The following is a 14,406-nucleotide window of genomic DNA, read 5'->3' as shown; positions in this document are numbered from 1 at the left end:
GGAAGACTCACACATCCCACAGTGCGTAGTGGGAGGTAGGAAGACAATGCTCTGGAGTTGGTTCTCACCCTCCGCTTGTTGAGGTGGTCTTTATTGTTTCTGCCTCTGCACTTCAAACCCCAGGCCAGCTGGCCCCCAAGCTTCCCTCAATTCTCCTGTCTCCATCTCTCATCTCTCTGGGGGTGCTGGTACTGCAGATGCTTGCCATCCTCACATCCGGCTTTTTTAGGTTCAGGGATTGAACTCAAGTTGACAAGCTTATACAGGAAGTGCTTTTACTCACTGAGGCATTTCCCAGCTGAGAGAGAGAGAGAGAGAGAGAGAGAGAGAGAGAGAGAGAGAGAGAGAGAGAGACTGTCTGTCTGTCTGTCTCTGTGTTAAAATTATGTTACATGCCTGTCATGGTGGCGCACACCTTTTATCCTAGCACTCAAGGTGGACCTGTGAGTTGAAGGCCGGCCTGGTCTACAGAGTGAGTTCCAGGACAACCAGGGCTACACAGACAAACCTGTCTCAAAAAACAAAACAAAACAAAAAATCAGAAATGAGTGACATAAAACATACCATCTAAACCATTTCTAAATATATGGTTTGGTCCCCCTCCCCATCTTTGAGTATATCATTAACTTTTTTAAACTGTGAAGACGCCCATTTTACTGTCTCCCGTTTACTATTTGTCTTGTTCGTTTGGGCCTTCTATTAGAGCCTACCACAATGTTTCCTCTTGCCAATGCTGTCACCGGTGTTTTTTTGTTTTTGTTTTTGTTTTTTGTATTGTCCTCTGTTTGAATAATCACTTCCAAGTTCAAACAGCGTCTGCCCTGTTTACTTGCCCAAGCTGTTTATTGATGTCTAATGGTCATTTCTGTTGTATCAAACCCTGACTTTGGTAGATGGGTTGGGTCAAGACTTCAATTTTATTGTATAGAAATCCCAACTCTTGTCCTCACTCGAGTTCTCTGAGGCTGTGTGAGCATGGAAAGGAGTTTTCTCTTTGGATATTGGACTTCAGTATAGACTCTAAAAGGAACGTTTTTGGCTGCGCGTGACAGAAGAGGCTCCCAGCGGGAGCTGGGGCTTAGAAATAGAAGTGTGTGTGTTGTATTGTGTGTGTGTGTGTGTGTGTGTGTGTGTGTGTGTGTGTGTGTGTGCGCTCACGCAAGTGCGCTCAGGTGGCTGCAGGTGTGCTGAAGCTTGGAGATGCTATGTCTGGATAGGTTAGTTTTAACAACAGTCTCCGTAACTCAGATTAGTTAAGACAGTCGTTCAACACATGCCACATGCCACGTTCTGTGTTCAGCACTCAGGGTCCAGAGTTGAAGATTATAATAAACCTGGACTCCAGGAGCTCATGCATTCATTAGGGAGACTAAAGCATAGACCATTGGCTCTAAAAACTTTGGTACAGTCAGGTATGGTGGTATACACCTGTAATCCTAGCACTCAGGAGACGGAGGCAGGAGGATCATGAGTTTAAGGACAGCCTGGACTATATAGTAAGACTCTGCCTCAAAAAAAATAAGTAAACAGGGTTGAGGTTGTAGCTCATTTAGTAGAGTGCTTGCCTAGCATGTGGAAGCCATGGGTTCAATTCCCAGCCCTGTATAAACCAGGTATGGTAGTACAAGCCTGTAATCCTCTAGGGAGGTGGAGGTAGGAAGATCAAAAGTTCAAGATCACCTTTGGCTATATACCAAGTTCAAGGCCACCCTGGAATACATGAAATCTCTCCCCCCCCAAGAAAAACCAAATGAAAATGAAGAAAATTAAAATGAACACTATGGCATGCACCATAAGAAATGTAAATGAAAGTCGAGGAGATGCGGGAGGAGAAATCACTTGCTTTGGGACTACCTTGCTGAGGATGTGACACTTGATGGGGCCTGAAGGATAATCATCAGATGCTTTCTAGGTAGAGAAGGGTGTTCCAGTCAGCATGGGCAAAGTCTCTAACACAGGTGCCACCCATGGGGAAATGGCCTAGGACAAACCAGGACTTCCAAAAGGAAACTGTGTAGTCTCCAGCTTTATCTTACTCAGGCCTCTGTGTCCCTGGGAAGGGTGAGATGATATATGTCCTTGTTTAACATTGCGAAACCTAAGGCTTCAGGCTGGTCCCTGTTTTGGCCAAGGAATTCACACAGCTTGGGGCCTGGACTACAGCCCTTTGATGACAAGTCTGGGATTCCTTCCAAGAATGCCGCGCGCGCGCGCGCTGTGCCCCACACCTTGGAGGGATGGACAGCATCCTGGGAAGAGTCTGGTGACCACAGGCCAGTACTTAGCACATCACTCTCACCGCCCTTCCCTTCTCTGTGAAAGGGAGCCAGGAATAACTTACCAGTCACCCTAATCTGGAGCACTGGGGCAGCAGCTGCGCCCCAGTGAACCAGGTCACAGCCTGAAGTTCGCAGGTGCCACTTCCCAGGCCTTCTTGGAGACCGGGAGGGGAGAGTTGCCCGATCAAACAAGTCCAGGGGAATCTGGGAGGGACTTTGGCAGGCGAAAGTGAAGGAGGAGGCAGCTTCCTCATCCAGATCTGGAGAGGTGGGCCACATCAGGCATGAACCTCATGCCTCTACTGAGCCACAGCATCGTGTTTCAGCCTCGACTTCCACATGTCCCCAGCACCTTCTCTGAGACTGGAAGCCAGGCAGAAAGCCTTGTCTCCCAAGAGACCAAACTAGGACTCAGTCTGAGCACCTGAGCCCTTACTAAAGTGGCTACAGGCTTAGCCATATCGACTTCTCTCCTACATCATCAGGACCAGGAGGAGCCCAGTTTCCAGGGAGACCCAGACTGGCCCCGGGACCTCCCAGACAGCTGTTCAATCAGCCCTGGAGACAGGGGACCTAGCCAGAGATCCCAACATAAGGCCAGAGACATTTGCCTCTTTATCATGATAGTCTGTGCCCAGATTAGTGCCTGGCACCTGCAGTGTGTTCTTTAATACTTGTTGGATTGACAAGTTTGCCCTTATGCCAAATCCTTCTTTGTGTATGTGAGTATGTGTGTAGGTGCACATGTATCTGACTCTGGGCATCAGGCTTAGCAGCAGGTACCTTTACCTAATGAGCTTACCTCATAGTTTCTCTTTGCCAAATCATCATCATCATCATCATCATCATCATCATCATCATCATCATCTTTTTCTCCTCCTCCTCCTCTTCTTCTATTTTTTTAAATTTTATGTGTATGAATGTATACCATATAAGCACCTAGAGGTTAAGGATGGTTGTGAGCCACCATGTCGGTGCTGGGAATAGAAAAAACAGCAAGTACTCTTAATCTCTGAGCCATCTCTCCAGCCTGCTCTTTCGTCAAATCTAAAACAAAAAATCTTTAGGTCAACTTTAAAATGTGACTAAAGGATTTTGTTGTTTTTGTTTTGTTTTGTCTTTGAGACAGGGTTTCCCTGTGTAACCACCCTGGCTGTCCTGGAACTTGTTTTGTAGACCAGGCTGGCCTCGAATTCACAGAGATCTGCCTGTTTCTGCCTCCTGAGTGCTGGGATTAAAGGCGTGTGCCACCACCACCTGGCAAGGCTTTTTTTTTTTTTTAATAAAAGTAACATACGTCGGGCGGTGGTAGCGCACGCCTGTAATCCCAGCACTCGTGAGGCAGAGACAGGTGGATCTCTGTGAGTTTGAGGCCAGCCTGTTCTACAGAGCTAGTCCAGGATAGGCTCGCTAGAGAAACCCTGTCTCGAAAAACCAAAAAAAAAAAAAAAAAAAAAAAAAAAAAGTATCCTGAGTTCCAGGATACCAGGACTACACAGAAAGACCCTGTCTCAAAAAGCCAGGGGGAAAAAAAAGTAACTCTCCCTTTTAGTTTATGCCACAAGCACAGTGGTTAGTGTGTGCCTCTTCTGACTTTTAGCTCTCCTGTGTATTTATTTATGGTCCTAGCTGCTCTTAGCATAGTCTTCTGTTACGAGCGACCTTGTACCTCTTCCTATTCCTCCCTCTCTCTGAGTCCTCAGCCCTTTCTTCTCCACTCTGCCCTGCTAGCTCAGGAACCCTCAGAGAGGGCGGTGCTGAAGGTGCTGGTCCCGAGTCCCAGGGGAGCGTAAGTTAAGATGCTAGGGAAGTCACTTGGGTCACATCCAGCCGCATCTCAGGCACTTCTCAAGCCTCTGATTTGTGTTACGTTCTCAAGAAATTTACAGGAAACCACACAGATGAGTGGGAAGCCGAACTGTGTGTGTCTTATGACCAGAGGGTTCTGCGTTCCCAAGGGGAGAGGGACTGAGGCTGTGCAGGGTTACATGGTAACATGTGGACCCATTTGAAGGTTCTGAACAGGACTCAGGATGCCTGGGAGGGAGGGAGAAAGCCACAGAAGACTAAGCACAAAAGGTCTGCAGAAAGGAGGGCAAGGGAGGGTTAGATGCCATGCTCAGGTGTGACCGTGAACTTATTAGTTCATTCCATCAGTACACTGAGATTCTGTTATATTCTAAGTCCAGTGCTATTCTGTAAATGAACAGAGCTTTTTAAAAGGCTTTAACATTTATTTATTCATTCATGAGGGGTATGCATGTGCCACGGGCACTTTGTGGAGATCAGGGGGCAGCATTTTTTTTTTTAAAGATTTGTGTGTGTGTGTGTGTGTGTGTGTGTGTGTGTGTGTGTGTGTGTGTGTTTGTTGCTGGCATTGGCCAGAAATGGGTATCTGACTCCCTGGAGCTGGAATGATAGGCAATGTAGGTGCTTGGAACGGAACTTGGGTCCTCTGGAAGAACAAGCAGCATGTGTTTTTAATAGCCGTACATCTCTCCAGTCCCTCAGAAGACAGCATACAGGAGCTGGTTTTCTCCTTCTATCATGTTGGTCCCAGGGATGAACTCAGATTATGATCAGGCGTGGCAGCAGGTGCTTACACCCACTGAACCATTTGGTTGGCTGAACATACAATGGAGTGTTTAACAAATATGAATCTTCCCTGCACTAAAGGAGTCAATAGTCCACAGGGCCCAAAGGAAGGTTGTATTGAAGCTTCTCCCATTGAGAGATAGCTGAATATAAGAATATAACTACAGGCCGGGTGGTGGTGGTGCACACTTTTAGACCCAGTACTTGGGAGGCAGAGAAAGGCAGATCTCTGTGAATTCAAGGACAGCCTGGTTTATAGAGTGAGTTCCAGGACAGCCAGGGCTACACAGAGAAACCTGTCTCAAAAAACAGAAACAAAACAAAACAAAAAACTACAAAGAATGGAAGCAGTTTATCTAGCAATGTGTATGTATATATTTAAGCAAATTATGGTATGCTGTGTAGCCATTAAAATGAAGTTTGCAAACATAGGAGACGTAATCATAGTTCTAATAGCCATAGGTAGCACATTTACGATACTCTCTGGAAAAAGGGTAAGAGTCTAGACAGATGATAAACATCCACCAAGAAAAACTAGAAAGAAAGGTTATACAATGGGCTGAAGATATGGCCCAGTTGATGGGGTGATTGATTAGTATGTACATAGGCCTAGGTTCCATTCACAGCATAGTGTAAACTGAAATCCTGGGCAGGAGGATCAGGAGTTCAGTGTCAACCTCAGCTACATACCAAGGACAACTGAGGCTACATGAGACTGTGCCTCAAAAAAGAGGGCAGGGTGGGACTGGAGAGGTGGCTCATCGGTTAAGAGTATGGGTTCAATTCCCAGCACTCACATGGCGGCTCACACCTGTCTGTAACCCTAGTTCCAGGGGATCCAACACCCTCACACAGACGTACATGCATGCCAAATACCAATGCACGTAAAAATAAATAAATCTAAAAAAAAAGAAAGTTTTGAAAAAGAAGAGGGAGGGATACTACAAAATACCCCCAAATGTTAATTGTGGTTGTGTCTCTACAGAGCAATCTTCCCGTCATTTTAGGCTTTTGCACCAAGCAGCTTTTCAGTGCAGCATGTATTTACTTTTTCAGTGTAACATTTGTCAAGAAAGAGAAAGGCTAGATGTGGTAGCACATACCTGTAATCCCAGCATTTAGGAGGTGGAGGTAGGAGGATGAGGAAGGAGTTTGAAGTCATCCTCAGGGAAGAGACAGGCCTGGACTATATGTGACCACCGTTTTTGTTGTTGTTGTTGTTTGTTTGTTTTTTTTTGTGACAGGGTTTCTCTGTGTAGCCCCAGCTGTCCTGGAACTCACTCTGTAGACTAGGTTGGCCTAAGAACTCAGAGATCCCGATGTCTCTGCCTCCTAAATACCGGGATTAAAGGCATGGGCCACTACTCCCAGTCACACTTGACCATTTTAAAACAACAACAAGGAAAGGAAACAAGATGGAAAAACAAACAAACAAACAAACAAACAAAAAACAACAAGAAATGCAAGTGGACAAAGCGGGAAGGGGTTGGCGGGATAAGACAGATACCTGCCGGGCGGTGGTGGCGCACGTCTTTAATCCCAGCACTTGGGAGGCAGAGGCAGGTGGATCTCTGTGAATTCAAGGCCAGCCTGGGCTACAGAGGGAGTTCCAGGAAAGGTGCCAAAGCTACACAGAGAAACCCTGTCTTGAAGAACCAAAAAAAAAAAAAAAAGACAGGTAGCTGTATACCAGACAGGATTTAGGCATCATAATGCCCAGAGGGCAGGGCTGGTAGTGTCAGTCACCTTAGGACAATCCCTTTACTGCTGCCTATCAGCCCCCTCTTGCTTATCAGTAAAGGACAGAACACCTTTAGGCTTTACGTGATAGATTCAGCACTCTGGTTGGTTTGATAAAGCACCTATCCCTAGGGACTATCTTGCTGTGTGACCCTGGGCAAGTCAGCCCTCCACCGCCTTCCAAGGTGAATCTTTCCCTGGCTGCTCATTCCTCTGGAGGAGACTTCCCCTTTATGTTTCCGGAACACAGGATGAACAGGAAGATGGCTGTAGGCAAGTCAGCTCTCCGCCCCAGCACCCTTTTTTCCTTCTGTCGCTCTCCTGATTGCACTGGGGACTAACACTTACATTGTATCTGTTATCTCTTTCCAGGAAATGACCGAAATGGCCTCGATTTCAACAGACAGGTAAGAACTTGGGTCAGAAGACATTCATCCTGGAAATTCTGGGGGTGTCAGACAAATAGAGCATTGGTTGGTGGTTTTTCTCAGTCATCTAGCTTTCAGCATGAAAGGACCCCAAGTCCATCCTCCTTGCCACCACCACGATCCAGAGTTTGAGTCTCCCTTCTAGGGAGCTCTGATCAGTGGGGCAGCTTTTGGATGGATCACATTGGCTGTAGTTGGGAGAACTACCTCCAGAACATCTGCTCTTGATTGAGCCTCAGTGGATCTATGATGTGGACTGTCTGATTGGTGATCATCTGAGACCCTACACACACACACACACACACACACACACACACACACACACACACACACAAATGCGGAAGCACATGCACTTAAAGTTAACCATAAGACATGCACTTAAAGTTAACCATAAGAAACTCTTGACTGAAAGCAAGATGATAGAGGCCACAGCAGGGAAAGACACATTCAGACAGGAGTACTTGGGGGCTGGGGAAGCAGCTGGGGGTGGGTGGGGTAAGTGGTTGCCTAGCCTGCAGGAAGCCTTTGGTTCCATCCACAGTATCCAGGAAACTGGGCACGATGGCACATGCCTAAAATCCTCATACTTCGGAGAAGGACAATGGAAGATCAGAAATTCAAGGTCATACATAGCAAGCTCAGCTGTCTCAAAACAGGAGTGTGTAACCAGGTTTGGGAAACGGAGGCACTGGCTTAGGCGCTTTGGAAGGCACCCAAAGTAGGTGACGTTAGTCTTAGTTTGGAAGGGCTTTGCACAGAGCCACATGGAGTAGAAGGTAGCAGGGAAATCTGTGGGAATGGCTAGAGAGAAAGTTGAATTGACATGTACCTCTAGGTGAAAAGCTGATGGGAAGCCTGGGATAGGGAACGGAAGGCAGGGTGTGCTGGGGAGCAGAAGGCTGGGCTGCTGACCATGGTGGGAAGCTAGAGGGTGAGGCTCAGGGCAGACATAAGGCCAGGAAGCCTGGGTGTTTGCTCCTGTTTCTGCCAGCCTCTAACTGGTTAACTTTAAGTGCATGTGGGTCTCTGTGTGTGTGTGTGTGTGTGTGTGTGTGTGTGTGTGTGGTCTCACGTGATCACCAGGCTCCTTCCCTATAATCTGATACCCCAGTCCAGGCTTGGGTGGAAATCTGGGAAGGAGCTGGGTCAAATGTATAATACACGAACTGCATGTATTCTTGTGTTCTTTTATCTGAAGAGAGAATCCAAAGTTACTACAAACATTTCCTTAAAAGGCTATTCATTCTAGAAGCGTCCTTCATGATTAAAAAGAGGATAATCTAGAGTCTTAAACCAAAACCTCTCAGGCAGGCAAGTGATCTGCTTTTGTTCATGAGGAAGGCTGAGAATTTTGCCAACAAATGAAAACTAATTGCTCTCCCTCTGCCCTGGAGACTAAGGGACATAGGCCCCATTGAAGAGAGATCTGGGTTAGCTATGAAGAAGGACTCCCAGCCTATGCAGTATAATAAATTCTGGACTAACTAGACAGGAAGACTGCAGAATTAGCTTCTTGCTCAATGTCGTTAAATGGGAGACAGATTCTTATCTGAGAGCAAGTTCCAGCCAGGCAGACATGGGAGTCCCCATCTGGTACAGCCAGTACTGTGGGAGGCAGGAGGATTGTTATGAGTTTGAGCCCAGTTTGAGGTGCAGAGTTCGACACTGTCTCAACGAACTCTCTCTAACCTTAAAATTAAAAAAATAAAATAAAAAGGTGATATGAGGGGCAGGAGGATTCAACCAGGAAAATTCAATGGACATCCAAGGATTTTGTAACTCTGAAGGAATATTGAGTAGGTTGAGGTCTCGTGACCCTCAGCCTGGGCCCACTTCTCACTACCACCAGGCTTTGGTAAGTAGTCAAGGAGGTGAACTCACACCAAAAGGTGGCCATGCCAAATGCCAGGCAGTGTGTTTGGCTACCTGTGTGATGCAGCTTGAGAAGTCCTTGTGCTGGACAGCCTCAGTGTCCACATAGAGGCCCTGGCTCTTTGTATATCTTTCAGTCCAGTCTTGCTGCTCTTGGGCCTCTGGGTTCTTAACATCAACAAGAACAGCCGGAACAGAGTTTTCATCTGGGGAGGGAGTTGGAGGGAGAGGCAAGCAGCCTAGGCATTGCACACTTCCCTGGGTCTTTGCTCATAGCATAGTCACAGCCTCTCAAGGCTCCTCTTCTCTGCCTCTGTCCTTCCAAGGCCATCAGATCTCAATATCCACATGCTCAGAGCTTTATCCCACCTCAGGTCCTGCCTGGCAGTCATGTCTACTTCCTCTGTACTTCTCATCCAGGGAAGGCAGCCCACAATCACTGACCACCAATGCTGCAGGCTCCTTATTTCATATCATTCCGACCTTGGTCCAGGAGATAATTATGTGTTGCTATCCTGACTCTATAGGTGAAGAAACCACCTCCCAGGCAGCCCCGCCTTTTTCAGCAAGGACCTGACAGATTAAGCAATTTGACCAAGGTCATGCAGTTGGTCAACTGGCTGGGCCAGGATTTGAACCCACGCCTCTGATTCCAGAGCTTATTTTCCCTTGGTTGCTTTGCTGAATCCTCCTCTGCATCTCTCCAACTATATACAGCATCCTTGGGGAGAGGCCTGGGAGCAGAGACTGCATATGACCTCATTATGACTAAACGGGAGGCCGAGGGAGTGGGGACAGGACATGAGGAAAGCATGCTTGTGCTCAGACACAAAGAAGCTGTTGTCAGACTCCCTGGAGTGAGAGAGTCTGCTGCCCTCGGTGTAGCCCCTGTGCAAAAGCCCCAGGCTAGCTGGTGCAACTAGGAACTGCAGCCTGGAGCTGGATGAACTGCAGTTCTGAAGTTACCTGAGCTAGGGGTGTTGACTCACCCACTGTGCGTGAAGTGTGGCCACGCTGAGGCAGTGACCTTTAGGAGACAGTGGAGTGCAGGCAGAGGACCCAGGAGTGGAGGCGTTTCTTCCTCCCAGAGCAGGTACAACGGGGTTGAGAGGTAGCAGGCAGAGGCCAGATGCCCGGATGGGGGCAAATCCTGGCCTCCAGTGTTGCCTGCCCAGTGTTAGCTGCTGCTGGCCTTTCACATGCCTCTCCCTTCTGGGCCTGTTTCCTCATGAACAAAATGAAGAGGTTTGGATATGATGATCTCCAAGATTCTTATAGTCTTTGAGTGAAGGAACCACTAATGAGTTGGACTCAGGCTTCCACTTTTTGTCTGTTTGAGACAGGGTCTCAAGTGGCTCAGGCTACCCTCAAGCTCACTATGTAGCCGGTGATGACCTCGAAACTTTGACTCCTGCCTCTGACGTCTGAGTGTGCTACCTCAGCTGGCATTATTTATTTTCTTATAAAAGAATTGGGGTCGAGAGTCCGCCTGAGCTGTAGAATGCAAGGGAAAGTAGGTTCTGGAAAGCTTTTCTAGACTCTTCAGTCTTGAGCTATGTGGTGAAAAGAATCCTTTGTAATGTTGGGGCAACGACAGGAAGACTCAGCAAGGCGCATCGCTACCCTCTGTTGATTCCCTGGATATTAGTTGTTCTTATATGTGAGACAGAGGGTGCCCCTCGTAAGAAGAGACACAGTCTGAGCAGAGGATTCTGTGAGGAAGGAGGGTGCTGAGCTCCGCAATACTGCCTGAGAATCTCCATGAAATGAGGGTCCTGGAAGTGGGTGGCTAAGGAACAGTGGGACTCTAACTGGCAGAAAGTGTCGAGAGTGTCCCAGGCATAGAGGACAGTGGATACGAAGACTTCATGCAGAGAAAGGGCCCAATTTGGGGGAACTGGAGAGGATCAGGGATGAACTGGCAGAACATGAAGCAGGAGCTGTGGGTTGGGCCAAATTAAGAAGACCTCTGGCCAGGCAGTGGTGGCACACATCTTTAATCCCAGCACTTGGGAGGCAGAGGCAAGTGGATCTCTGTGAGTTCGAGGCCAGCCTGGTCTATACAGCAAGTTCCAGGACAGCCAGGGTGGTTACACAGAGAAACCTTGTCTCAAAAAACAAATAAACAAAAGAGATCTCGGTGTGCTAGCCATAAAGCATTTCAAACACAACTAAGTCAGTTTAGGGCAGAGCGCTGACAGGGCACAGGGGTGAGGAAGAGGAAGAGGATGGATGGAGAACTGATGCTGGGAAGGTTAAAAGGGGTGGTGATGTAATGGACAGGTGGGTAAGTTACAGCCAGGAATGAGAGCAAGGATGCTGATGCTTGGTGTATCATCAGAGTCACTTCACCTGGGCTCAAATCCTGCCTCTGTGTTATACTTGTGTGACCTTGGGCATGTTCTTCTATCTCCATGTGGCTTAGTCTCCTCATCTGGAAGATGGGGAGAATAATGATATCTGTTACATGGGGCAGTTGTAGAGAACAAAGGTGACATGAGTGTGTGCCCCTTACATAAGAACCTGAGCACACAGACCACAGCATTTTCTGGATGTGAAGAGTCCCAGATTTGAGCGAGCCCACTTTGAGATATGATCAGGGGTGTTAGGGCAACATGTTGGATGTGGACCAGAAAAGAGAAGGGTAAGATGTGACCTTAAGGTTCCTGAGTGTTGGTAGGACTGCCCTCCGAGGACAAGAAGACAGAGCCAGGACCATTTCATCTTGTGGTGGGTGGAGGAGGGAGGGCAGGGGATAGGGAAGTACAGGTATTCCATAGGTGGTGAGAAGTTTGGATCTGGAGCCCAAGCTGGACATGGGTCAGGACTGAAGCTCAGGCTCCATGAAGGGATGGGATGGAGAGAAGGAATTCACTCAAGGAAGGGAGGAGGAGTTCCCAGAGATGGGTTAAAGACTGGGTACTTGTAGGTGAGTCTAAGAAGGGCCGGCAAAAGGGAGTAGAGGAGAGCCGCACTGAGGCTGGGGTCCAGGGTTTGTGATGATGGGAACAGTACACAAAGATCCTGATGACCCCAAGTCTAAGAGTGGGATGGTAGGCTGAGCAGGGAGACAGGTAGTGACGGTGGCCTGTGTAGTCTTTGGTGAGAGCAAATGCCAAGCAACCATTGTTGAGAGTTGAATGGGAGTTAAGGAAATGAGATCTGTACAGCAGAACCCCCTTTCAAGGAAGGGGATTGTGAAGGGATGAAAGTATTGGCTTAAAAAGAAGAGTGGAGAGAAAGGCTTTGGGGGCTGAGGAGGCAAAGGGGTGGGGAGATGCAACATAGAACCGGGCCATGGTGGTGGTGCACACGGGAACCCCGTGGGGGGCTTAAATGATAAGCAGGGCTCTCTTGGGAGGGATGGAGGCTGCCTTGAATGTTTTGGAGGCTTCCTATTCTGTTTTGTTTGAGACAAGGTCTCATGTAGCCTAGGCTAGCCTTGTACTTACTATGTAGCCAAAGCTGGCCTTGAATCCTTCTGCCTTTATCTCTGAAGTTCCAGGATTACAAGCGTGTGCCACCACACTCAGCTCTAATTCTGTGAGACACCAGGAGAGTCTAAAGCAAGTTGAAGAGTATCTTCATCCTGTCCTCCAAGCTGGGTGTCAGTGACCCGGGGTTTCCTGTCCCAGCTTGGCAGTATTTGGGGCCCGCTGACACATGTATGACTTATCTATGTCCTTCTGTTGACTTCATTGTCATCTTGTACAGAGCAATTGTCCTGCTGTGCCCCTGCAGAGCATTGAGCTTGTCTGTGGCTGCTAAGACACACACTGGCTTGTAGTATTTAATTAAGTGGCTCCACAGGGCACCTTCTCTAAAATCAGCAAGATTCAGCTTAAGGAAAGGGTCTCTGGGGACTCAGAGTACCGGAGAATCTTCTCTGGGGAAGCCCATGAGGGAGACACAGAGTGGCAGCACCAGGCTCCACAGCTGGCATGGAAGGGCTCGTGGGTAGCAGACTAAGCTCCTTGCACGGGGCACCCAGTTAAGCTTCAAGAAAAAAGGAAGAACTGCCTGGCTTTGGCGGAGTTCTACAAACCTGTGCTTGGCAGGGTGCTATGGAGTGGGGAAGAAGTGGAGCGTGGTCCTTGCCCACAGGCACTCCCACTCCAATGTGGAGAAATGGACTGTGTCTTGTGGGGGGGGGGGGGACTGTGTATAGTAACATCCCAGGGGTGAATCCCTAAGTTTAAGAGTCCCACGAGCAGATACAATGCCTAGGGAGAGGTCAAGCATGCCGGAAGGAAACACAGAGCCTCCTGTGAAAGGCCCAGGAGACTGAGAATGAAGGATGGCAGGTTCTCTGGTTGCTCTGAGGATGCCGTAGTATTTCAGAACTATCCTTCTGTGTGGAAGCTGGATTATCTAAGATGGGTTCTGGATAAAAGAAAGAAGTAGCTGGGCCTGTAATCCAGCTGCTCAAGAGACTAAGGTAGAAGGATAGCACATGTAAAGCCTCCCTGGGCTACAGAGAGAGTTCAACACTAGCCCAGATAGCTTAGCAAGATCCTGTCTCAAAAAATAAAGTAAAAGGAGGGCTAGAGCTGTAGTTCAGTGGTAGAGTGCTTGCCTAGTATGCACAAGGCTCTGAGTTCAATTTTCAACACCAGGAATAAAAGGGAGAAGAGGAGCCACTAAAGCATAGTTTGACACTTCTATGAAGCAGAATTGGATTACAGGATACCATTACATAATAGCCCTCCTAGCTCCAAGGCAGCAAAGCAATTGGAAAATAGAGAGAAGAGCCTGGCAGTATCATACTGGAAATAGAGTTCTGGTGAATGGCCATGACAAACTGCTGAGACCCCAGAATTACAGAATCACACACACAAAGAGTCCGGTAGGGGAAAAACTAGAAACTAGAGCCAAGCTCCACACCCATTCACACTTCTTTCTAAATTGCTTCCTCATCAGACCCACCATTAAAGGATTCTGAAAAGCCCCCTTAAAATGAAATTGTTATAAATTTTAAAAATTTCCAGGCATGATGACTCACCTCTGTAATCTCAGCACTTGGGAAGCAGAGGCAGATAGATCTCTGTGAGTTTAAGGTCAGCCTGGTTTACATAGTAAGTTCCAGACCAACCAGGCAGCATAGAGAGACCCTGTATTAAAAAATTAATAAAATTTGCCTGGCAGTGGTGGCACATGCCTTTAGTTCCAGCACTTGAGAGGCAGAGGCAGGCAGATCTCTCTGAGTTCAAGTCCAGTCTGGTCTACAGAGTGAGTTCCAAGACAGCCAGGGCTGCTCAGAGAGACCCTGTCTAGAAAAACAAACAAACAAATAAAAATTAATAAAATTCTATAATTTTAATAAAAAGGAGGAAGCTTCGAAATTTACAATTAAAACAACTTGCTTTCAGCAAGCCAATCCTTGGGCACACTCCTCCAAGGATTAATGAGATGGCAGTATGCTTACACCTCTCTGAGCGTGATGGGCACATACGCAGACAGGTTTGAAACCATCCATTGGCAGTTCAAAAGCC

The 14,406-nt window shown here is 47.7% G+C and overlaps 1 protein-coding gene across 1 annotated transcript in view; it reads left to right on the top strand.

Moving 5' to 3' along the window:
- The window catches only part of Pou2f3 (POU class 2 homeobox 3), an 86,943-nt gene that overhangs the window by 26,741 nt on the left and 45,796 nt on the right, over positions 1-14,406 (top strand). Inside the window, exon 3 of the mRNA XM_059266849.1 lies at positions 6,987-7,021. Within this exon, the coding sequence (XP_059122832.1) occupies positions 6,987-7,021 (35 nt within the window). The remainder of the gene's footprint in view (positions 1-6,986; positions 7,022-14,406) is intronic.

The sequence above is a fragment of the Peromyscus eremicus genome, chromosome 7 (genome assembly GCF_949786415.1).
Source record: "Peromyscus eremicus chromosome 7, PerEre_H2_v1, whole genome shotgun sequence".
Taxonomy (NCBI): domain Eukaryota; kingdom Metazoa; phylum Chordata; class Mammalia; order Rodentia; family Cricetidae; genus Peromyscus; species Peromyscus eremicus.
The sequence above is the reverse complement of the archived record's forward strand: the minus strand, read 5'-3'. Positions and strand labels throughout refer to the sequence as shown.